Source organism: Conger conger, chromosome 14, assembly GCF_963514075.1.
Source record: "Conger conger chromosome 14, fConCon1.1, whole genome shotgun sequence".
NCBI classification, from domain to species: Eukaryota; Metazoa; Chordata; class Actinopteri; order Anguilliformes; family Congridae; genus Conger; species Conger conger.
The window spans coordinates 9433236-9459257 of record NC_083773.1 but is presented as its reverse complement, the minus strand read 5'-3'; the positions used below and the strand labels follow the sequence as shown (position 1 = coordinate 9459257).

Here is a 26022-nt window from a genome sequence, read left to right as displayed (position 1 = left end):
ACAAAAAAAAGGACCAGTAAAAGGAAAATATGCATGATTATGGATGGGTTGGATTGGGATATGGCATTGCATGGATAGTGTTTCTAGAGTATGTGAGTATATGTTGGTTAGGGTGGGGTTGGGGGGTTAGTCCACAGGCAAATTGAATGATTTCATGAAAGGACCCCAAATGTTTTGCATTGCGATTGTATATGTAATTTCCTTAATGAAAACAACGTCGACTTGCTCCCGGAGAAGTTTTGGAGAAGTTCTGTTAACATGAGTTTTCATTCCTGTAGTAGTATAGTGCAGTGGATGAATCAGGATCAACCTCTGACCTCTGGTCACGTATCTCTCCCTGAATGTACCAAGCTCACAACATATCTGCATATCTGCATATGTGTACAATGATAGTAATATTATATATTCATATGAATATTATAATAATACTGTTATATATAATATTCATACAATGAAATCCTTTCAGATACAAAATTCCAAGTTCTGAAAATTACAAAATGTTTTCTCATACAGAATAAAATAATATAAGTAATATTGCTAAAGAAACACCAAAACACAATTATCTAGATAACGGATCCGATGGTGCTACTACAAAGCAGAGACTGAAAAATGTATTTAACTACATTCAACAATGGCAGTGTTTTCTCCATTAGTGTCACTTTGCTTTTCCCACACGGCGAATGATCCTGAAAGCACAAAGACAAAACTATAAAGACAGCTTCTGGGAAGTCTTGGTACGTTCCATCGGATTATGTAACAGCTGCTTCCCTCTTCCCAGGCCTGCCCTTCAGGAGTGGACCCCCCCCCCCCATGTGCGTGTTCACTTGGTACAGTCCATTGAGCTGAAGCCCTGTGTCCTCAGCCACAGCAGCCCAGCTCAGTCCAGTCCGGCACAGGGAGGGGGAGCGCTGTGTGAGTGCACTAAAGTCAGCGGAGCTGCTTGGTGTGGTTTCCCGGCTTCTTCAGCCCAGCGACGGGGGAAGGATGATCTTCGGTCCGTCCCGGACCTCCTGCCACCGCTGACAACCACCCGAGGGGGAGCTCAGCACTCGCTGAGTGTGCCTCCCTAACTGCGTTCTGCATTCCAGAGTCAAGCCCAGTTTCGCCAGGATCATGACCTCACCTGGGTCTAGTCTCCACAGCAAGCGCCTGACCTGTGAGTAACTTTCGTGACTGCTGAAATAGTCACAAAATGGGTGAGTCAGGAACTCTCATGTCTGTTAACTTTTTTTTTTTACAAATATTCCGTGTATTTAATATGGGCTATACAACCCCGATCCTTATATATATTTAGCAACCTACTTTTTGTGTGTGTCATCCATTTATACGCACTTATTGCTTCTGAAGTTGTTAAGGACTTTAGCACTCTTGGGTGAGCTCAAGTGTTGGAGAGCGGTGTCTCTCTCCAGGGAACGCAGTGTTCAGTGTTTCTAACCAACATCCCATCCTACTTCTGGTCGGGCACTTCATGGCTCTGTGGCGTGAACTTCCACACGGTTTTATGAAAAATAAACGGCTAGAAACGGTCTCTAGGCATTGGTATTGTAACGGGGGCATTTGTATGAAAGGTTCTGCCACACCTTTCTAAGAACTAAATCTTGTGTTCTGAAAGGCGCTCCATTATGTCACATGGCTTTAAGATTTAAGTAGGTTTATGTGTCACATACGGCCCTCTAGTCTCCCCATGAGTGTGGCAGAAATAGTTTGTCTGTGTAGGATCACCAGTTTATCCGCGTCTGCTGCGTCGGACTGCTGAGCTCTCTTCCTTATTTGGCTTTCATATTTCTTTATCTCTGTGCTTTGGGGCTTTGCTATAGAAATAAATCAAATGCTGACGTAGTGATAAATTTGAACACATTTTGGCCGGCTGTATCTAACGAAATAACTCTTGATGAAGATTTTTTTGTGCATTTGCCGGTGTTTGTGTATGTGATTGTGTATGCTTCTATGTGAATGTAAAGATTCCGCTGCTGTAACCAAACGTTGTACACGTAGAGGCCCATGTAGGTCTGAGGTACATATGGATATGGGTGTGGGAGTTGATACTGGATAAGGGGATTCACTGGGAGTTTTTACAATGCGCATACATACATACGCTGGGGTTCACTTGTCACGTGTCCTAACCCTCACCAGTCACAAATCGATATCAGGGATGGCGTCTCTCATTCTGGTGACAGTTATGGCTCTGTTGCTGTCGTGTGGCTGCCAGAGCAGAGCCTGGCGAAACAACAGATGGCCCAATTTCCCTGGCAGCGTCAACCTCTAAGGACCACTAAGCGTTTTATTCTTTGTTTTCGTGGTGCAGTCAGAAGCGCAGACTTGTGTAGCACATTCCTCGTGGCCTTTCATTACCCTTATTTACAATTTGGGTCGACTGAGAACTCCATTTTCTTTGACATAATTGGAAACTTTCTGCCTGCAGATCTTTGCAGACACAGGCAGATTCTATGGACGGAAAGTGGAGAGGGACGGCCATGAGTGCTCCTGGTCAGAGCAGCCATTTCTCCCACTTGATGCGACTTTAAAAATGTTTTCTGCTTTTGTCACTTCGGTGGCCATTGCAGCGTCGCCATGGTGATGGAACGTTTAGTCTAGTACAACTGTGTGCTAACAGACTGTTTGACAGGTGCACGGCGGCTCCAATTACAGACTAAGCCATTTCCCCTCACCATGACATGGCAAGGCCTTGGCAGAGCCTCCTCGCCCGTAGTCTCACGAAAGGAGTAATATTCTGCCGGCGCTACACAGCTGGGCATGGTGGGTTCTGAGTTTAATCTCACGTGATGTGACACTGGGTTACAGGCAGCACCATGGCTCCAGGAAACAAAACTCATGTATGAATGAAGGCCAATTCACAGTCCATCGATGGAGTGTTGCTCCACGGAAATCGCAGAACGTTCATGAACTTTCTATTGTCGCCAAACGTAGACTATGGTCGTTGCCCGTGGCAAAAAATATAAACGCACCCCAGTCGCAGTATGAACCGAATGTTGCTGCAACCAATGGCATCCGTTGCAGGCCGTTGGTCACAGTGATGCTCTGTCACTGATGATGAGTAGTCCTGTGTTCTACTCACGTTCACCCGGGATTTTGAGAGCAGAGTTTGGGTTGATCGATAACTCATATGTGAGTGGACATGTTTTCCTGTGCGTGTGTGTTTATATGTGCACGCATGAGTGCTTGCGCAGGTGTGTGTAGATGCACAAGTGTGTGGGAGAGTGCTACATGAGACACACTTCACCATCCTTCCATCTGCGGGCCACGAGTGGGAGTAGCCTTTTCCTGGGTGCGGCATTCAATGCACAGATTACATCTTTAAATTTCCATTTGACGTTGAGTCCAGTGAGTCCAGTCACTCCCACTCACATGGGTTTACTGTGGTTTGTCTTTTCTTTGTGCAGTGGAAAAACAGGCGTATACTAAAGACCGACAGTACAATGCTTTTATCAGGAGCTAAACTGGGGCTAGAGTGGAGGAATAACTAACATAACATAACATAACATAACATAACATAACAGGCCATTTAGCCCAGCAATGCTCACCTTTTCCTCTCACTAAAGTGTACCTACTGCTTAGTTTGCCTAAAAACTAAATAGTATCTAGCACCATATCAAGCCTGGTCTGGAAAACCCCCAGTGTTTCTGCCTCCGCATGTAGTGGAATAGACCTCCACCCTTTATTTTATTTTTTCATTGCTTACTGTATATGGAGTGGTTTACAGTTCTCAGAATAAACATGCTCTCTCTCTCTCTCTCTCTCTCTCTCTCTCTCACACACACACTTTGCCTCTCATGTTCACCCACACACACACACACACAATCCAAACATACATATATTGTATCCCTGGCTCCAGTCTCTCCACCCTCTCACACACACATAAATGCAATGTTAGGCCACACAGGACTGAATGACAGCTCTCAGTGTGTGTAAGAAGGAGCCCATAAAAGCATATCTGTGTCTAAAAGAGGCTGTTGTTGTTCCCTCTGTCCTTGAAGACGTGCAGGATGTCTCTCAGAGGGTGCCGTGTAAAGTCTTCTGCAGTTGGGGGGGGGAGGCAAATAGGCATCTGCTAAATAGGGATCCTAGAAGATTGGGTTGTTAGTTACATTTGCCCTTGACTCTAATCCTGAAGGGTCCTGTTTGGAAATCTAAGATATGGAAGTGAGCCTGACATACACTGACACACACTGTGACACACACTGACACACACTCCACCTCTCTAGGAAGGAAAGCGGGAAGGAATGCCGATTCCCAGCCCTGTGAGTCATGAGGGGAAGGGCTTTTACAGGGAACTGGGTGGGAAAGACGGCAGACAGAGGGGTACTAGTGGGGTACTCATTTAGTCTGTACACACTGAATGTAGTGTGTGCGTGTGTGTGTGTGTGTGTGTGTGTGTGTGTGTGTGTGTGTGTGTGTGTGTGCGACTGTAGAGGGGACGACATGGGGCTGGAGAGTACAGGGCACAGTGTGTGTGTGTGTGTGTGGGTGTGTATGTGTGTGCGTGTGTGTGTGCGTGCGTGTGTGTGTGTGTACGTGTGTGTGTGTGTGTGTGTGTGTGTGTGACTGTAGAGGGGATGTAGTGTACGTGTGTGACTGTAGAGGGGATGTAGTGTACAGGGCACAGTGTGTGTGTGTGCGTGTGTGTGTGTGTGTGTGTCTGTACGTGTGTGCGTGTGTGTGTGTACGTGCATGTGAGTGTGTGTGACTGTAGAGGGGATGGAGAGTACAGGGCACAGTGTGACACCAGGCTCTCAGTGCTCCCATTGTGACCCTCCTCCCAGAAGTCAGGGCCCAGGAAATGTTTTGAGCCAGGGAAGGACAACAGGCATCACAGGCACAAGCCAGCAACGCAGCCCAGCTGTGCTGCAGACCGGCCTGGCGTGGGTTAACAGTGACATCACCAGGAGACAGGCCGTGCCGGGCTGAGCGCTCCTGCGGCTCTCCCCTGAACCCTCACCATTAATAATTCACTCCCAGACTGGAGGTTTAGGATAGGAGGGCGAAGGAGGAAAATCCATAAACAAAGTGTCTGCGAGAGGAAAGGGACTGTCAAAATGGAGGCTGGAGAAGGTCCATGACTGACTGCGGGTTGTGCGTTTTCTGCGCTGGGGTTTGTAATGTCGGACGGCGGGCCCTGATCACAGACTGTAAATGGGAGGACGTGCTCTCAAACAGCTGCACGGCATCCAGACACACTCCTTCAGACAGAAGGAGGAGGAGGGTCCTCTGAACTAAGGCAGCCCCGATTGAGTTTTCATGTTCCTGACCCTTTGTACTTGTGTACTCTATTTCTGAGTGTAGCTTACATGGCCCGTACAAAAAGCATGACATCATTTAGTCCGGGTTGTGATTTGGCCCAATGCCTGGGCAACAGTTGAGTATACCCACCTCTAGGGTGAAATTTCATCATCAGACAAGCAAAGGTGCCGCTCTCACTTTCCATGCAGACTAACAGACCAAAAAGGTTTGTAGGTAAACATAGGTACGTAGGCAGGTACACAAATGGCTAACCGAGTGAAATGAGTGGTTGTGGCTTGAGAAATGTTCCTGTATGGAGGACAGCTTTATTAACCTTTGAGGAAATTGTGTTTTTATCATAGTATGGTTGCTTGGACAGAAAATCTGCCTTCATACTAAGAAAACTGGATCTCCTGACACTTAATTTACAAACAAGGACATAAAATCAAAGCAGGTTAGCAACTGCCCTTGGCCAGTTTGCAATATGTGATTTGGGACATTTGTGGTTGGGACTTTTAATGTGTGTTGTTATAATTACTATCATAATTGCAATTTGGTATCTAGCACAGTTCTTTCCAGAGCAACTTGGAAAGCCAAAATATCCCATTTCTGTTTACTATAATAACCGTATGCCCCGTAGGCTTTACCAATACCATACATGTAATTCCCCCTCTCTGGGTTTTGTGTGAGTTCTTCTCGCCTGGCCTGCTAGCCAGCGCGGTGGCTACTGGCTATTGCTCGCGCCAGGAAGCTGCTGCGCATTTAATAACTAGCCTACTGGATTAGCCATCAGCACCATTGTTTGGCGGTTGCACCAGTGTGCCCTATTCAACATGTAATTGCTTTACCTGATGCTGACTCGACTATGCTTTTTTAAAATGCACTTGTAGCCTACTGCGTCTGTGTTTGACTTATGTTTTTTTTTATTTTTTTTTTATTTTTTGTCATGTATATTGTATATGCCTTATTGTTTCTCATGTTGTAACTTTATGTGTGCCGTCTTGGCCAGGACTCCCTGGAAGAAGAGATCTTGTATCTCAATGGTGACATTTCCTGGTTAAATAAAGGACAAATAAAATAAAAAATAAAATAAATTCCAGGTCGCACAGTTTAAATTTAGGCTGCCAAAATCGTTGTGGTTCTGTAGCCCTGCGCACAGTGGAGCCAGTGCACTTTTTACACTGTCATTGCATGACACTTCATTCTTGAAAGCCACTTGTGTTTGATAGGATATTCATCTCACTCACTATCAACTCCTAGGAACTCGGGGAAATATCATCATACGTGCACCCCAGGTTGACATCAGGCCTAAAGGGGGTGCAGCTGAATCCTGATAGTCAGAGTCATTGCAGGGGAAAATGGGCTAAATGCATATTATTATTTTTAAAAATAGCATACTGTGATATGAGATAAAGAAGTCCCCTGGAGTGTGAGGGCGCTGTCAGCACGCAGGGAGAAGCAGACGGCGCAGTAGGAACCGCAGGGCAACAAAAGGGATTATGGGTCATCCGTCTGGAGCTTTCCTATGTTTAGTGTAACTGAGTATAAGTGAGAAATTCTGTGTTAAAACAGGTCCAGTGACAGCTCTGTCAGAGCTGCATGCCTCTTCTGCCTGCCTTCACTCTGCGGGCATGAGTTTATTAGTGGAACTTAGTCTGTGTTTACGGTCATTCTGTTTAACACAGGCGCCAGCCATCTGTGGCATTGGGGCATGAACAACGTCAAATGGAAGAATGGGGACACTGGTCTCGATTCAAACAAAATGTATCCCCTCAATTAGTTTGAATCTGAAACTTTGACCCTCAATTAAGGCAGGATTTGCTGTTTCTCTGTATGCCAAAAACTGAAAGGTTGAAGCATGTGGAATGTTTGAAAAAGAAAATATTTGATTTACTTGCAAAAGATAAATGTCAATGGAATGTAGGTCTTTGGCAAGGAACGTTCAAATGAAAACATTTAAGCAATATTATTATTACATTACATTACATTAATTGAATTTGGCAGAGGCTCTTATCCAGAACAAATATTATTGAAGGACATGACAGATTGGCTATCAATCTGTGGAAAAATCACATAGCTACCACCTTTTATTTTATGTTCATTTAAATGTGAAAGGGTAAAAAAATATAAAGCAACGATAAAGAGAGTTGGCAACAAATTCTTGACAATGTGGCCACAATATGCTCTTTCACGGTCTCCTCCACATAAACTATGTGACATATTCAGGGTGAAATCAAACCCATCTTATCCAGCCACAGGAGGAGAAGCAAGTCTCCGTTTCAAGGGCAGACATCTCCACTCCTCCACAAACCAAAACACATGACATAATGTCTCAGCCCACCTCTTCCAGGGGCTTGGTGCTGTTGCCTGCCACCATGTTCATTCCAGCTTAACATTATCACACCACGGTAGAGATTCTGCATTCAAAAATATACATTTAAAAAAACATTTCAGACTAGCCATTGAGAGAATGTTATTTCCTGTTAGAGCCGTCCTGCAATTGGGCTGACAGGGTTATATCCATTAAAAATAATTTAGGAGCAATCTTTTGCACATTGGAATGAAAAATTTTATGGTAGAGCCCAGGCTAAGTGGATGTGATTGCACTGAGTGGTGTACCACGGTTTATATGTATGATTAAAGTGAAAAAGACATGCTATAAATCATGCAATTGATTTGCCTTAATGTTACATTATAGGTTGTGTAGCAAAGAAATACATCCTTCTTGGAGATTATGTATTATGTATTGTTTGGTGGTGTTTTTATTGAATTGAGATTTCCAAAAGCGATCTAATACACAGAGTAAACCCTGAACACTCTTTCTCTTTCTCCCGCTTCCTTTCACTTCTCTTTCTCTCCCTCTCCTTCCCCCTCTCTGTCACACAAACATACACTGACAATGAGCCACTTTAACTGATGAAATTGCGGTTTGTCTTGTTACAGATATGGCTGACTGGAGGCTTTTGACCCGTGCATAATGTGGGTTTAACTTAACCTTCTTATATATTATGCATTAAGAACACATTTGGCAGTGTTCTTATTGAATTAAGATGGATTTCTGAGAGGAATATAATGAAGAGAATAAACCTCCAATATTCAGTCTCTCTCTCTCTCTCTCTCTCTCTCTCTCTCTCTCTCTCTCTCTCTCTCTCGCACACTCTCTGGTTCTCTCATACACAAACACACGGACAATGAGCCACTTTAAATGATGAAACTGCAGTTTGTCATGTTACAGAGAGAGAGCAGGCTGGAGACCTTTGACCCTTGTACAATGTGGGTTTAACGTTTTGTCATTCAACAATAGGATGCAAGCGAGAAGCCAGCTCGCACAAAGAGAGCCTATGTCTGTCACTGTGGTCAAAGATCAGCAGCATTATCGGAAAATGCTTTTGAGCGCCAAGCATGACCTGTCAGATCCAACCAATGAACTCTACTGTAGGTTAGAGGCTTTGGTTGAATGAAGCCATTTTGTGGACTGAGTCAAACCACTCACAGATCTTGGCAATGACTCGTACTGCTCCTTCTGGCAAAGTATAGAAAGTCCCTGCATGTAGTTGTAAAAGTCCCCTTGGAGCAGTTAATTAGTCTGAATGACTCCTGTCTGTTGGAATGCATTTAGTCAACATCGCACTCGGTAAAGAATGCAAGGCATTTGTGAGCGAATGTGTAAAATATGTTTTAAGAGTAAAAAACAAAGTGTGAAAAAACTTTTCTTGGGCATTTTCTGGGCTGGTTTTCTGGCTTCAGATTCAGTCTGCTGCTACCACCCACTGGCCGTGTGTGCTGTTTGAGGAGCGATTGCACGACGGAAAGAGGCGGTATGTATTTTAACAGTAAGCCATCATGGTCCAGCAGCTCCATTTTAAATGTCTGGGAGAGGAGAAGTTGCAGCCCTTCCCCTGATCCCACTTCAAGCCACTTTATCGAGAGTTTAAGCCAAAATAGTACTAAAAACAGCACTACATTTTTTTCCAAAATGTTACTCGCTGCCTCTCAGTTTGGACGTCTGCTTTTATATTACATGTCATATGGCTGAAGCTTTTATCCAAAGCAACTTACAGTTTATTCTAAGCAGGTGACAATCCTCCCCAGGGGCAATGCAGGGTTAAGGGCCCAACGGCTGTACGGATCTTATTGTGGCTACACCGGGGATCAAACCACCGACCCTGCGGGTCCCAGTCACGTACCTTAACCACTATGCTGCTTTGAAAAAGATGGGTTACGATGGTATCCTTCATCATACTGGAGCTTGTGAAGGGAGCCTATTGGCTATTTCGTGGCAGAAAAAATCATAAGGATTTAGTCATGGAAATGTGAGGCTTTGTGATTCTATAAGTGGGCTTGGACCTTTAATTGGAGTAGACTTGTCGTGCCTTGTGACAGAGGGGCAAGAATGAGCCAATTATAGCATTCTACTACGGAGACCAAGATCAGTTGCTTCAAACGCATCAAAAGACTGATTGGTAGCCCCCATGTGGCCCTCAAAGCCTGACCATTAATATGGTGAGCGTAGTGTCCAGTCAACCAGGCTTGTGACTGGTTGACATTTCAAAAACATCTCAAGCTATGTTTTGTAACTGCTGCCCATGTTGGTTGACCAGCTCATACCCAGCTAGTCCAGCTTATGACTGGTTTACCCAACCCAATTGTCAAGCTGGTGAAGATGGTATAGCTGGATTTCACGGCAGGGAAGAGGATGAGTGCACGAAATGTAAAGTCATGCCAGTTTCAGTTTTAGAGCGGGTTGGTCTCAAAGTGCGCAATTAAGGCTGCAGGATGCTGCACAGATGACTGCATCCAAGTGAAGCGCTTTCACTGTCAGGGACAACACCGCCAGTGTCTGCATTGTGTGTATCCGCCAGCCAAATAAAGAGCTTCCTGTAACCAATTTCTTCTCTCCAGAGCCAGACCCAGACCAATCCCTGCCCCTCGGTGAACCTGTGGCTTTGTCCCGGTTTGAAAAAGGGGGCTGTTCTTTTCCATTGGAGTAGAGGAATTGGGTTCTTTGTGTGTGCCTGTGAGCTGGAGTGGGGGGCTGCACAGCCCACCCAGTACTTCCGGAAAATTCCTTTTCCCATTGGAACGGAGTCCTAATCCATAGTGCTCCCACTAGCACAACAAAAGTCCCTGGAATAAAAAAAAAACCTTGTTGCTTCCAGGAAGAGGAAACTTGTGGAGCCAGCTCTCACGGACTACCATCTTTCCGCAGGGTTCTCAGTCTTTCTTCTTTCTTCTGTTCCCATCTCTCTTTCCTCTTTAAAGTGACAGAGAGAATAGGTGACCCGAAGCTTGTGATGCATATCTCGCATCCGACCGTGTCACAGGGAAGGTAAAACGTTAGCTAAGTTCAGGCTGATGCCAGGTCTGATTTCAGTCTATTTTTGTCTATTTCTCATTTTTTTGCTCACATACTGTCATGGAACCCTTGTCACGTGCGTGATGGGACATTTCCATCTAACAATGACAGTCTGCTTCAAAGAAAGCCATTTTTCTGTTCTGCCCCACCCAAGGCAAGTTTTGAACAACAGCACCATACAATGAGTGACTGGGGGGCTCTTATTTAGTGTGTGCTCCAAGCATTAACCCTGTAGACCGTGTAAAATGACCCAAAGTAAGATGCCAGAGAAGACACAAAGCTTTTTTCTGTGAAACTCAGGCTATTTTGATCAAATCACAGAAATGGTCAATCCTTCCTTGTGTCCATAAATAAATGCTTGAAGTCATCCGCCACCATCATTATTGGTCGACAGTTTACTCATCAATGGTTTGCTGTGTTTGATTACTGAAGAGTGATGATGGGGGGAAAGGGAGTGTTCGACATCCTGAAATGGCATCACTGCCAGCACTAAGGGTGCAGTCTGTGACCTCACAGAATGAAAGCATGATGCTGAATTCATGAGAGAGAATAGCAGAAATACACCCAGATACATCTCAGCTTTCATTGCCCTCAAGTAGGGGTTCTCCCACATAGGACAAACACAGCACAGGCCATTCACATCATAGCCAAGGTGGTGTTTACAGCTGTTATATGCTTAAATTATATTATGTTAACATCACAGTCCATGTTCTCTTGCGGAAGACCCAGTGATGGATTCTTTTATGTGGTCAGCCCATAAACACCACTGTTGGAAAACCACATCTTTAATAGAGTATTTGATGAATAAAGAGGGCAATAGCTGACCATTTTTATTGAGTGAAAGTCAACTGGTCTTGACTGCTGGAGATAGAGAAGAACGTTGCTTGATGCTGAACTTGTGGTATCTTCCAACAGCAAACAAATGAGAGAGTGTACAGAGGAAGGGAAAATGGAAGTTAGGGAGGGAAGAGGATATGAAAGGACTAGAAGAAAAAGACAAGGAGGACAGAGAAAGCAGGGCTGCGGAAAGAGTGGGATAAAGAGAAGAGTCTGTGAGGACTTCATGATGGCAGATAAATCCCCTGCACATTTATTTGCGTCTCTGACATCAAAACACACTAGGCTTTCCTTTTTTTCCGGAATGTTTTGATTTTATATTTCTATATTTCTTAAAAACCTATTTTCTGGTTAAATGGGCCGCCTGTGAAATATTAATATGCTGCCCTGTTACAATAGCCACATGTAACATAGTCCCATGATATTGTGGCATCAGGGAGAGAGGGAGAGAGAGAGATGGATAAACATATGAAGGCAGACATAGAGATAAAGACAGAGATGTCAGTATCTCGCTCGGTATCTCCAGGAGCATTGCTGTCAGTCAGTCCTCCGTCTGTTTTACAAGATTATCCCAGCAGCAGCTTCCTGTGTATGGATTATGCTGGTCTAATGAGCGGCTCATCTTTCTTAAAATAGTGGCACAACACAACTCCGACTCCTTGTTTGGCTTTGTTGGATTCGGGAAACGTCTTTGATTCACCGTGCGGACAGCAGATAATCAACCAGTGCAGTCTTTATTCTCTTTACCTCCAGGCTTTCTTTAAACAGTTAATTATACAAGCCCAATTCCAAAACAGTTGGGACGCTTTGTAAAATGTAAATAAAAACAGAATGCAATGATTTGCAAATCTCATAAACCCATATTTCATTCAGAATAGAACTTAGAAAACATATCGAATATTTAAACTGAGAAATTGTACCATTTTAAGGAAAAAATAAGGTAATTTTGAATTTGATGGCCGCAACACGTCTCAAAAAAGTTGGGACAGGGCCATGTTTACCACTGTGTAGCATCCCCTCTTCTTTTAACAACAGTCTGTAAACATCTGGGAACTGAGGAGACCAGTTGCTGGAGTTTTGGGAGAGGAATGTTGTCCCATTCTTATCTGATATAGGATTCTAGCTGCTCAACAGTCCTGGGTCTTCTTTGTCTTATTTTTTGTTTCATGATGCTCCAAATGTTTTCAATTGGTGAAAGGTCTGGACTGCAGGCAGGCCAGTTCAGCACCGGGACTCTTCTTCTCCGAAGCCATGCTGTTGTAATAGATGTAGTATGTGGTTTAGCATTGTCTTGCTGGAATATGCAAGGCCTTACCTGAAAAAGACGTTGTCTAGATGGGAGCATGTGTTGCTCTAAAACCTCTATATACCTTTCAGAATTGATGGTGCCTTGATGTGCAAGCTGCCCATTCCATAGGCACTAATGCACCCCCATACCATCAGAGATGCAGGCTTTTGTACTGAGCGCTGATAACAAGCCGGATGATCCCTCTCATCTTTAGTCCGGAGGACGCGGCGTCCATGGTTTCCAAAAACAATTTCAAATTTTTATTCGTCTGACCACAGAACAGTTCTCCACTTTGCCTCAGTCCATTTTAAATGAGCTTCGGCCCAGAGAAGACGACGGAGTTTCTGGATCGTGTTCACATATGGCTTCTTTGTATGATAGAGCTTTAACTTACATTTGTGGATGGCACGGCGAACTGTGTTCACAGACAATGATTTCCGGAAGTGATCCTGAGCCCATGCAGTGATTTCTGTTACAGAATCATGCCTGTTTTTAATGCAGTGCCGTCTGAGGGCCCAAAGATCACGGGCATCCAGTATTGGTTTTCGGCCTTGTCCCTTGCGCACAGAGATTTCTCCAGATTCTCTTAATCTTTTGATTATATTATGTACTGTAGATGATGAGATTTTCAAAGTCTTTGCAATTTTATGTTGAGTAATATTATTCTGAAATTTTTCCACAATTAGTAGACGCAGTCTTTCACAGATTGGTGATCCTCTGCCCATCTTTACTTCTGAGAGACTCTGACTCTCTAAGATGCTCTTTTTATACCCAATCATGTTACTGGCCTGTTGCCAATTAACCTAATTGCAAAATGTTCCTTTCTTTTTAGTACTACTTACTTTTCCAGCCTTTTATTGCCCCCGTCCCAACTTTTTTGAGACGTGTTGCTGCCATCAAATTCAAAATTACTTTATTTTTTCCTTAAAATGGTACATTTTCTCAATTTAAATATTTCATATGTTTTCTATGATCTATTCTGAATGAAATAAGGGTTCATGAGATTTGCAAATCATTGCATTCTGTTTTTATTTACATTTTACAAAGCATCCCAACTTCTTTGGAATTGGGCTTGTATTTACATTTCTGTTTTAGGTATTTGGCAGATGCTTTTATCGAGATAGATAGATGAACATATCTTGCGCACTTCATGTATAATGCCGCTGGAAATGACCTTGCTGAAGGCCACGAGGGCAGTCGTCCACCTGGGAATCACACCAACATCCTGGAGATACAGACTCAGTTCCATGAACATTGTTATGCACTGCCACCATTATTTTGTACTGCATTAATTTAATTCAAATGTATGCAACTGGATATTTACTTATGTGCTTGAACACACACCCTATTCAGGAAACTCAACTAAATTCTCTCAACTCATAAATACGCTGGTAATAGGAATGAATCTTTTAACTCTGTGACTTCTGCTCTCTTAAAGGCCAAACAGCGCTGTTTGCCGATTAAAACCTCGGATTGCACCTAATAGCTTAATCAGGTTAATTCCTGGTAAATACTTTTGGGATGGTGGGTCAATGTGATCTTTCTGGGGTAGTGAGTTTATGGAAAAATGGAAAGCTATTGCCTAAAACTGATACACAAACAGTACTGTCTGGCTCAGTGTCAATGGCTAAAGAGAGTCCACTCCTTCAGGGCTGGCAGAAGTCCAACATTTCTATGCAGCCAACTCAACTCTGAAGACACTGAGAATGATTCTCTCACAGGCAAGATAATTTGAATCCATTTGAGCATTTTCCTTTCTATAATTTGGTTTGATCTTCATATTTAAGATCATCTGTGTTAAGCAAAGAGTGATTTTCTTTTAAATGATTACCATCACTCCTTGTTTTTAAATCTTCAGCTACTTCCACCAGGGAAGGGTCTAGATTCATGAAAAAACATTTAGAGCTCAGTCTGCATGTGTGTCACATTAGTATACAGTATTGTGTGTATGTCTATTGCCATGGTGTGTACCTGACCTGAACTGTTGTGGATATTATGTGTAAACTTATGAGCAAGATGTTGTATTGAAACCATTGTAGGGTGGAGATGTAGCAGGGCTAAGTGAGAAACAACTGTAGAGGATTCATATCAAATAGGAAGTTAATTTTGGTGCCTAGTAAAGTACAGCATAATGGTAGCAATGTGGTATAAGCTGGTCTAGCTGGGTATGAGCTGGTCAACCAGCTAGTGCTGCCAGCTTATCTGAACTGGTAGCTGGTCAACCATCTACCAGCTGTTTCAAAACATAGGTTGAGCTGGTCAAACCATGTCAAGCTCGGAGCTGGTCTGAACTGGTCAGCCAGCTAAACCATGTTGAGCTGGGAGCTGGTCTGAACTAATCCACCAGGAACCACCTGTTTCAAACCCTAGCTTGAGGTGTTTTTTTTTTTTCAGCAGGCTTGTACTCTTGGGAAAATATAGTGAACGTAGATTGCCTCAGAAAAGAATCAACTGTAAACATGATGTAAATATGTGGATATATGAATCTCCCTAGCTGGGCCACGACGTGTCAATTAGCTTTCTGTGTAAGAGGAAGCTACAGCTGATAAATCCTGGACAAGCCCCTTCCTCTGAACACGATTAACTGCCACAGCACTGCTTAGATAATCCTTACATTAGGCTCAATTTAGAGCTCTTTAAAAGCGTCATCCAATTAGCTGTATCCCTGCCTGTCAATCTAATGATGTTTAAATCCTTGGATGGTTAATTCTGAAAGGTTCAGTATATTGATTTATATAAGTATAAAGCTATTTCAGAAGTGCAGAACACTTTGTAGAGGAGGCTGATTTTAGTTTGAGGCCCTCCATGGCTCTCAGAGACTTAATATAGCCCTATAAACCCAGGAATATAACCTGTGTAGATGTGCAGAGCATTCTTCACTGTTGAGAATGTTACAGAAAAAGGTACGGAAAAGTTTTGATACTTCAACCTCAGACGGAGTCAATGTTTTCACTCTTAATTTTGCAGTAAGCACACTATAAAAGGATACAACCTGGGGGAGCTGGTATGCGTGTTTTCTTTAAAGTAACATGGGAATTTCAGTAACATCAGGAATTCAAGCATACTGCAACAGCAATGTGTCTATGTGATTGGTTGAGTATGAAAACGTGTAGTGATGTGTGTCTGTGATTGGTTGAGTCCAAAACATGTAGTTGTGTGTGTCTGTGATTGGCTGAGTATGAAAACATGAAGTGGTGTGTGTGTGTGATTGGTTGAGTATGAAAACACGTAGAGTTTCCTGACCGTACTTGATCTGCGCATTTCATGCAAGTCTCTCATTGTGAGATGAATAGACTGATACTTATTCACATAATCAGTGTATATTTAAGGCTGCATTCTTTGCTTGACAGCAGTGGCGACAGTGATATTATTTATGGGACAGGTGTGTATATAAGAGTACAACTGTGGTGGTATCATGTGATAACCAAATAAGCCATGTAGGATCTGATATGACATTGCACAGAAATCCAATCGTCATGTCGCCCTTTTTATGCAGTGCACTATGAGTTCTACATACGCCTACCCTACACCTATGCCCATCCCACTTGACTGACTGTTAAATTCAGCATTCATTTTATTCCTTGTTGTGTTGTTACGGTAGGTTTCATCATTAGCTAGTGCTGTCATGCGTGTAATGTATGATTTCACATTCCCATTTCTATTGAGTAGAAATGGGTATTAATATAGATGTAAAAAGAAGACAAGCGACGTCTGGTATCTCATGTGATGTCAACAAATGCCAATTTATTTTTGCCTGTTGACATTTCTGTTAGCCTGTTCTTCGAAGGTGGTCTGTTATGTAAACGGTTGACAAAGCCACTGGTATAAAAGGCCTTGTTTTTTATTGTTATTATTTTTTTGGGTTTTGTTTATTTTCCTTGCAGGTTTCACTGCCAAGACAGAGAATGATAATGAGTAGACCACACAATGAATGGGAATCAACGGTTTTCTTCTGTATTTGCAGCGCCCCCTGCTGGACATTAGATACATAACAGTGCTTGTTTCGGAAAGATGCATATGCTGGTGTTCTGCATTGTGAAAAAAAGTGACTGAATATGGCATACACTTTCCACTGACAAATACGTACAGTGGACGTAGTTACTCTGATGCATTTGATAAACATTTAATTCAGTATTTGAACAAAGTGAGATCTAGATCTACATTTTAATATGTTGTGGGTCACAGTAACTGTAATTTAATGGGTCAAAAACTATAGGAACTGCTGCTTTAGATGGTCAGTACTGGCTCAAACCAGAAATTCCTTGGAGCACTAAGCTCCTGGGAGTACCCTGAGCAGGATGGTTTGTAATATGTGAACACGCGGAGGAACAGTCAGCAACTAACCGATACGTGTTATTGTGCCCGGTTGCTAGCGGAGACGGAGCGCGCTCAGAGGGTCCCGGCTGCGACGCGGCAGATGAAGCGGCGCGACAGACAGCGTTTCTTTGAGGACGTCTTTCAGCACGATGTGGATGTTTACCTGTCTGCTGCTCACCTGCAGATCGAGCACAAGAGACGTAAGTGAATACAGTCCTCGTGTAAAATCCGGCTATGACCGGCTATGACCAAGCTGTTAACAGCTGTTTCAAAACCTTAGCTTGAGCTGGTCAACCCATGTTGAGTATGGAGCTGGCCTCAAGTAGTCAACCAGCTACCTGCTCTTTCTAAACATAGCTTGTTTTTCAGCAGGGACTTCAATCATAAACAGCATCAAAAATGGCCACACGTGCATGTAGGCATACACACACACATACACACACGTGCTTAGACAACTGCAAATGTACATAGATGCAGCCAATAGCTGAAATCTGTTATTCTGAACAGGTTTGGTGTTTGGTGTTCAGCAGCTTTTCCCCGCAGGTGAAATGTAAATATTCAGAACAGTTAGGAATCATAAAAATGAGAATATAGCCGTTGTGCTATGGGAAGTGAACAGGAGGGTTGTGACGGAGAGGAGGTGCAGGGATGTGACGGTGTGACCTCCTCTAGCTCCCATCGGCAGCATCTCCTCCATGGAGGTGAACGTGGACATGCTGGAGCAGATGGAGCACATTGACCTCTCAGACCAGGACACCCTGGACGTCTTCTTCCATCCGGGGGCTGAGGAGGGCATGTCCTCCCCACTGCCAGGTGGGTGTGAACCAGAGGCACAGACAATAAATTATTTTAAATTCCAGACATAAATATCAAAATATGATTTGAAGAATTCAAATATGTTTTAGATTTCCAAACTGTAGTAATACATCTTTTGTCTACATATTCTTGAGAGGAATGACCCAAACACTGACTGGTAGAGCCTAATCTCTACAGCACACCGCTGGCCCATGAAGTGCTCGTCAGAAAATCACACACAGAGATAACCATAAAATACAATATAGTATGGGGTAGAGCATGGTGCGAAAAACAAAAAACATCAAGTGGCCAGTGAGAGGTAAGAAGAGCATCTCTGAACATACATTGACTCAGGCGGTAAGAGCAGTCGTCTGGCAGTCGGAGGGTTGCTGGTTCGATCCCACCCTGGGTGTGTCGAAGTGTCCCTGAGCGAGACACCTAATCCCCAAATACCAACCAAGGCACCAACCTGACGAGCTGGTTGGTGCCTTGCATGGCGGCCAATCGCCGGTAATAGAAATACGATTTTAAGTCTGAATATAAGACTAAAGTACTCCTTATTATTATTATTATTTTTAAATGTTTTGCAGTGTGATGATCTAGTTCATGACAGTCTGTGGGTAACAACAGTTCCCAGGAGTCCAGTCATAATGTTTTCATGCAGGTGCCGATGATGAAGACGACAGTGACGAGGACGACGATGAAAAAGAGGAGAGGAAGGGGCACGACGCGGCGATCTCGCTGCAGGTGCCCGAGGGCTGCGAGGCTAAGTTCCGCATGTGGTCGACGTCCTCCGCCTCGACCGACCCCTGCAGCCTGGACCCCAGCGAGGAGGGCGGAGACACCCCCGTCGTCCAATCGGACGAGGAGGACGTGCACGCCGACCACCTCCTGCTCACGGCCACGCCCCCTGCCACGGACGAAGAGGAGAAGCCTTCCGTCTCTTCATAGCACGGCCTCCGGCGGTCCGCCTCCAACAGTCACCGGTTGTAGTACGCTGACCCCGGATCAGCTCCGGCAGCTCTGATGCATGGGGAAGGGTAAGGTCGAGGGTCACTTGAGCTGAATCCAGATCGGGGCAGGAAGTGCCCAAAGCGTTGCCATGTCGATGAGGAGCCGGGCTGTATTGTCCGCTTTATAGGAAGTGGACCTCACTAATGTCAGCAGACCGCTCAGCTGAGACTCTGGTCATTAATTTTCCTCTTTTAAGGGATTTTTTTGTAGTGCAGGTTTCACGCCTTCTTCTTTTTGGAGTGAATTTGGCTTGGCACACTCCCTTTAGTCAACCGCCAGAAGGTGCCAAAGCTCCTTTGACAAATGCGATTTGTTCTCTTGCCCATTCCCAGCAGTTACACTATGATTATTTGAAGATATGTAGTAATATTCTTCCCGCATAGTACATATGTTTTGAAAATTCAATTAGACTGAAAATATTAGTGGAGTAGTCTCCTGTTGAAATGCATGATTCTTTTTTTTTGCTATGGAATTCAGTAGCTAGTATATGTTTATTTAGCTTGCATCCTAAAAAACTGTAGCAGTATTTTTTTTTGTATAATAAGATAGATAGCTGCTGTTGAATTAGCTTGTTACTGTGTGGTGTCATTGTATAGGAATGGGCACATAAATGCAGCCATGACCATTTCAGTGTTGTACAGACTGCTCAGGATTGTTCCAAATTCTGTCTGGAAAAACCTCACTGGCTGTGGTACCTGAAGCAGGCTGGACTGCAGTGTACATCCATGTTTCCAAAATATGATCCTGTAATATTGCTCTGCCTCCCCCCCCCCCCCCCCCCCCCACAAAATGCTGAATTAGTTGGATGCCACTGAACCTTTCATTGAATTATGTTTTCTACTGGAACTTTTTGAGCTAACAGCTTTACACCTGCATTGTTGGAAGCCAGCACTACTGAAACCATAAAATGTCTGTATGGTTTAATTATTAAACTGTGTTGACATGTCTCAAATCAAATGTCATGGAGATTTAGGTAACCTGCAATATTGATCGCCCCTTTGGTCAAGCATCTACCATGAGAATTAATTAGTTATTAAGATTATTTTCTTCAAACAAAAAACAAACTGTTGGAACCCAATGGTTTCATGCAAAAAATAAAGATACACTTACCAAGAATATGAGAAGAATTCAATGCTATTCAAGACTGTGCTAGACATAAACAGAGCCTTCATTTCACAAAGAATGGCCTAAGTCAGAATAAGAGGTCTCGTAAACATGTATTCATCTTACCAGAGGTTATAAATAGTGTAGGTTTACCAAGGGTTGAATTCACAGACAGAGACTACACTTAGTCCTGGAATAAATTGAGTTCTGTATGGAGAATCAACCATTCACAATTTAATTTAGTCTAGGAGTAGGCTTAATCTGTGTAAACTGATTTTAATTTAAAAGGTCATAATGGAACATCTCAAGCACCCACTCTGACTAACAAATAAAGCAATTCCATCTGTGAAATAACCGATCAGGATCCGAACACACTGGCCCACAGCTTTGCACAGGCTTCTCTGGCTATCTTGCCTAAGCCCTCAGTGAATCGATCAATGTCCACGTACCCCAATCCGAATCCTTTATGTACAGATGTAATGGTAAACTGGATGATGAATCTTCATTCTGTAGTCTTGTGGTACCATCCCTTGTGGCACCATCCCTGTGAAAGGACCCCAGTTTCTCATGAATGTTTCACTGAAGGCGGGTGTGTTGTATATTTACTATTTCCCACACACTTTCTACTCTGTCCTGCACTGATTTAACCACAGTCCCTATCTCGTCTTGTAACTTGGTTGATCAAGGGTTTACTCTTTGCGTTTTAAGCATTGTTCTCTCTACTGCACAGAAACATCTTGTTTTTGTAGTCTAATGTGTAGTAATGTTGTCTAATGTAGGCATATTGCTCCTTGGAATTCATGGAAGTCTCCTTACTTCTGAATGTTGGCTGCATACAAATAATTCTCCTTTTGAATTTGCCTTTTTAAAGACTCTAGGTATGAAGGCACCTGAATTCTCCAGGCACCTGAATGCAACAGAATTGGTTCAATACTGGTGGTCTATGCTTTGTGCCTTCGCTGCCAGGATATTTCAGAAGAATACACGGAAGTGGCTGTGGGTTGTTCTCAGTCACATTCCCCATTAGCCTCGTTGTTTAATCATTAACAGTGGAAAAAAGCTGTCAAAAGTTTGAAAAAGTTTATCTCCTGTCTATCTTGCTAGCATTAACAATCTATGTTGGTTATATTTGCATTGGCCACGTCAGACCATATAATAAGGTCAAATTAAAAAGAAAAAGGCAAGAGAAAAACATCTTGACTTGACTCTGAAGACCCTTAACTTTTTCACGCATTCATTTTCTCTTGCAAACAGTTAAAAAAAATGCCTAGTACACCATGTAGCTTATGATACCTGCACACATTCTAGTTATTTACAGAAACTAACCTTTTTCAACTTCCTTTTTTACTTTCCTTTTTCAACTTCTGGTTCCTTTGGTTAAAGATAAACCAGAAACAAAGCCAATTAAATCTTTTCAGAAATCATTTCTGTGACCCTAGCACAAAAATGTGGGATCCTTCATTCAGCAATGGGGATATAATGGGATTATATCCTTCAAGGTGTGTTACTATGAGGGGAGTAGATGACACTGGAACCAGCTTAAAACCCTTAGTGGACTTTTAGTATATTGTGAAAATAGGTAAGACATTAAACATAATGTTTGTGGTGTTTCCATAGGACTTCAGAACCTATGTTTAAAGAGGATTTTCACTGCAAAACAACATTTAGCTCAATTAACAACTAACTAACAGCCCACTGCCTGTTCTCATGCATACTCATTAGTAAATGTATGGTTACTATACTACTACTACTTTTGTGGGGACAAAGATTAATTAATGGGTTTTTTTCCCCCTTTAATCCCTGGGAGTAAAAGCTAGAAATTATGTTGCACGATTACACAATTCTTGATTTATCATGCTTTGTTTGCATCACATTTCATACACAATTTGCTCAAAACTCATTATTGTAAAAGTCTAAGTGTTAATTAAGGTATTCTGTAAAATACAGTTTACTTGAAGACAGTTTACTATGTATAAAATATGAACTCAATGGAGCATCTGTTATATTTCAGAGCATCTTCAGATTTTTAAATGGCAGAATGTGTTTCTTTTACCCACCACCAGAGGGCGACTCATACATACATACATTGCTCTGCAGCAGTTAATATGGAATACTATTGTTATTCCATTGAAATTGGTTACTACCAAAATGTGTGCCCCTGGAGGTCGCTGTTAAGCATTTTTAAATCCGCTCCGCTGGCATGAACGCGCATAAACTCCCTTTCGCGCTGACAACAAACTAACTTTCGATAAAACATGCACAAGCTCAGTAAGTGGTCAAGTATTCTCGTCTATTAAAACTTATCATGCTTCGTTTGCATCGTATTTTATATATATATAAAATGTTCGGTAACACTCGCCATAAGGCTGTCATACACATTACATAACAGCTATCACAAGATGGCATAACAGATTATGTTATTTAATGTCAAATGACATAAAAGTTTCATACTTTTCGGTAAATCTCGGGAGCTCTGATAAAGGTTTTATGTCGGCCTTATGGTGAGGGGTTCAAGTAGTTCAAGTGGTACCAATATTCTGTGTGGTTAAACTATCAATAAAGCTGGGTGATACAAAAAAATATGTATCATTGTGAAATACAAGGGAGTGTGGTACAATTACACTATTTTTACATGCATTATCACAGCAAGGTAAATATGAATTTCAAGTTTTATAACCTAAAACACAATGCACTCTAATTATATAATGTTTTTCATGAAAGTATTCTGCTTATGGCAAAATACAGTTTACTTGAAGACATTTTTTAACTGGCAGGAGAACTGTTAATGCTGCAGAGTGATTTCTCAGACCCACAAAGGCTACTTCTGTCATCATTCCAGTAGAATGACAAGTCAAGCAGGTAATTTCACTGTCAATGTGTCATTTAGAGAAGCAACAAAAATCAGCATTGAATGAACATGAGGCAATGTGATATTGTTTCAGATAATTCCTTCAAATACTAGATGTGGAGAATAGGCTATCCATATCAGTCTTCGTATGAGGTAATGATAACGATGGCAACCATACATTTCTCCTTGCCTGGCTTTTCTCTCACCACACTGGTATTAAAACTTCTGTTCTTCCTGGATTTATTATGGCAACCAAATATTGCACAATTTCTGCCTGAAATGGCTTGCTATGGGTCAACTTCAAAAAAGTACAGTTATTCAAATCAGTTACATGCAATTTGCCCCCCTGAAATTTAATTTCCTTTTTAGTCGAACTTAAACAATAAAGTAAACTGAGCTGAACACATTAACATACTGTACATAGATTTTCTTTCTTTCGTGGCTAGCGATAACCACCTAGCCCCTCTGTAGTCAGAAGAAGTGGCAACCTGTAGCTGCCGTGGTCTGATGCCTGCCCATGGACCGTACAATATGTGCCCACCTGTTGTGGTCTTCAGTAAAGCAGGTATCTGGAGCACCGTGCAGGAGTTTGGAGCTACATCTCTGCACTCATCAAAGGTAGAGCTGTCTGACGGCTCATTTTAGGACAGCTACTCTTCAACAAGGAAAGGCTCATTCCGCAGGGCAATTCCACTTTAATTGTCTGTGTCGAATGTTTAAATTATGTGAGAAATCATGAAAAACATTAATAATCTTTTTTTTTAAATCAATAATGGTTTGGTAAAGCATTACATTAAAAAACACACATGCACACATTTTTTATCCCAACACCAAAATAAAACCCAAATATAAAATATTATAAAGAGAGTGTATACTGTATGTAGTTAGTCCAAGTCTAAAAACCTGTAAAATATAAAATGAATTTGGTGAAATATCTTCTTTCTTTTTTTTTAAGTGTGCAACAATGTCATTTCAGCTCTTTTTAAGCACTTTAAGTTTTCTAAAGTGCAGTAAAATGTGGGAGTCCAGGGTTGAGGATAATTGCACTGAATGTTCCTGATAGCAGGAGAAACATTGACAGCAGGTTTTCATTGTATGCTTTTGGCCTATACATTGTAGAAGGTTTCCTAATTAAATGGATTAATTTATACACTACATTTTCATTGTTTTTGCAGTAGTCATAATTCAGGATGACAAATAGTCCAGGTAAGTACTTAGCATTTATCTTTATACAACCAGTGGTCTGCTCTGTAACTTGAAGATTTTCTTGTTGATTTTGTTGTTTAAAACAAAATAAATAACCATTTATCTTGGACAAGAAATGTTGAATTAACTGATTTCCTCACCTTCTTTTCAGAATTTCCATCTCCTTAACCTAGATTTTTAGGGATCTTAAATATAAAAAGATGCTGTGACATAATATGTTTGTATCACATTTTACACAATGTATATTAATTAAAGGTAATTATAATATGTATTTATAAATGTAAGTTAAATATAAATGACGTATTTAGTAATTACAAAATAATTAATTCAGTATAAAGATAACACAATGGTTAGAAAACATTTCAAAATACATTTAAAATACAGGTGGAATACTTCTAGAATTACAAAACGTTCTAGATTCTAGAAGTACAAACTTATAGGTGTACAAACAAACTTATGGTTCAGATATTTGAATTTAAAATTTAAAATCACAAGTCAGAACAATCCTACACAGTACTACCATACAGTGTGAGAATGACCAACAAACATTTGTGTGCATTCTGGTTTGTGAACAATTATATTTTTTAAAGATTACAGTTGAACAATTACAGAAGATTTTGTAGAGAAACTGTAAAAGTATATCTAAGCACACAGGTTAAAAACTACCAAAGCTGCAAAGTGCAAAATAATTAGTTTGTTTTATGACTACAAACCAATATGACTGCAACAATCAACAGTCAAAATGCTTCTGTTTTAATTAATTTAATTAGATTTAATGAAATGGAATTCATTTTCATTAGAATTGAGCAGTAAACCCTCCCCTGACCCCCATATGAGGCAATATTAAAAACACAATGCAGTTCACAGGAGGGGACATTCTTGTAAATACAAATAATCTAAAACAACCAAGTTTCAAGTTTTGACCCAAACCATAGATTTGTTTTCTGATATTTTTGTCATATTCTGCGTGAGCATAGAAACATTTATCCAGTGTTTTGATGAAATGCAGTTTACCCTAAAGAATAAAAACAAAGTGGACATTTACTTAAATATTTCAGGATAAGCGCCATGCTGCTCATCGAGATATAAACCTTATGGTTACCGCCTTACAGCTACAAGTCATGTTCCCACACTGCTACACCCAAAGCTGTTTTTGTGCAAAGGCCATCAGTCACCACTAAAGTCAAACCTCAGTAGGTTAGCAAGGAATTCATGCCTTCATTTAACGATACATTGATTATTTCCATACGTTTCCATAAACAGCGCAACAGTCCCTGCTCTGTTCCTTCCTGCACCTTTTCCAAACCCATGGAGAACACTGCCTCTACAAAATGGAGGGCTGACAGCATCACAGCTAACAGCCGCAGAAAGTGATCGCACGCCGCTTCATTGCACAACGTCAAATGTAGCGGGTTTGGTGTCAGCCCCTGAAGTTGCCGGTTTTGCGCCGCGAATCTTGGAATGCGAGTACGTGAGGGCCGTGCCCCCTTCTGTTTGGGTGTCTCTGAGCTCCGTTGCCCGTGTCTCCCCCAGAATCAGAGCAGGGCCTCAACACCAGCTGTGTGCCTCTTAACCTTTGGGCTGGGAGGAATGCTGTGATCACAGCGCAGAGTGTGAGGAGGACAGGGAGAGATAGACATTATGCTGACAAGTGTGGAGTAAAGTGACACACTCCATGGCACATTCCTTGTCGGTTTTAAGCTCGCACAACAGCCACACATTTTTTCCCTCTATTATGATCGTCTGCCTGCCTGGCTGTAAAATATATGAGTCTAGCACAGCCCTTCCTGTTCTGATTTCATTTGTGTTGTATCAGTTTATAGTAATTTACAGTCAGCATGTCACACAACACTTCAGTGGGCTTTTTCCTGAGTGAATAAGAAAAAGGAAACGACCAAACTGGAAGATTATTCCATGACGGGCTTAACAGGAAAATAGAATATGAAGACAGCAATGGAAAAACAGTGACTCTAGAAAAAGGACTAAGGACTAAGACTCTAGAAAAAAGATGCCTGCATG

General features: G+C 42.1%; 1 protein-coding gene across 1 annotated transcript; it reads left to right on the top strand.

The window, feature by feature from the left end:
* Window positions 1-891: 891 nt before the first annotated feature.
* On the top strand, window positions 892-19961 carry si:ch211-253b8.5 (dysbindin domain-containing protein 2). Its single transcript, XM_061220413.1, has 4 exons — window positions 892-1156; window positions 17093-17236; window positions 17709-17849; window positions 18496-19961. The coding sequence occupies exons 1-4, from the start codon at window positions 1114-1116 to the stop codon at window positions 18780-18782; spliced, it is 615 nt and encodes a 204-aa protein (XP_061076397.1). The 5' UTR covers window positions 892-1113; the 3' UTR covers window positions 18783-19961.
* Window positions 19962-26022: the final 6061 nt, after the last annotated feature.

Bases quoted from the DNA above. Each gene is read 5' to 3' on its own strand.
- si:ch211-253b8.5 (XM_061220413.1), top strand. From the start codon at position 1,114: ATGACCTCACCTGGGTCTAGTCTCCACAGCAAGCGCCTGACCT. The intron at 1,157-17,092 runs GTGAGTAACTTT...CCCGGTTGCTAG, and splicing joins CCACAGCAAGCGCCTGACCT to CGGAGACGGAGCGCGCTCAG. The intron at 17,850-18,495 runs GTGGGTGTGAAC...GTTTTCATGCAG, and splicing joins CATGTCCTCCCCACTGCCAG to GTGCCGATGATGAAGACGAC.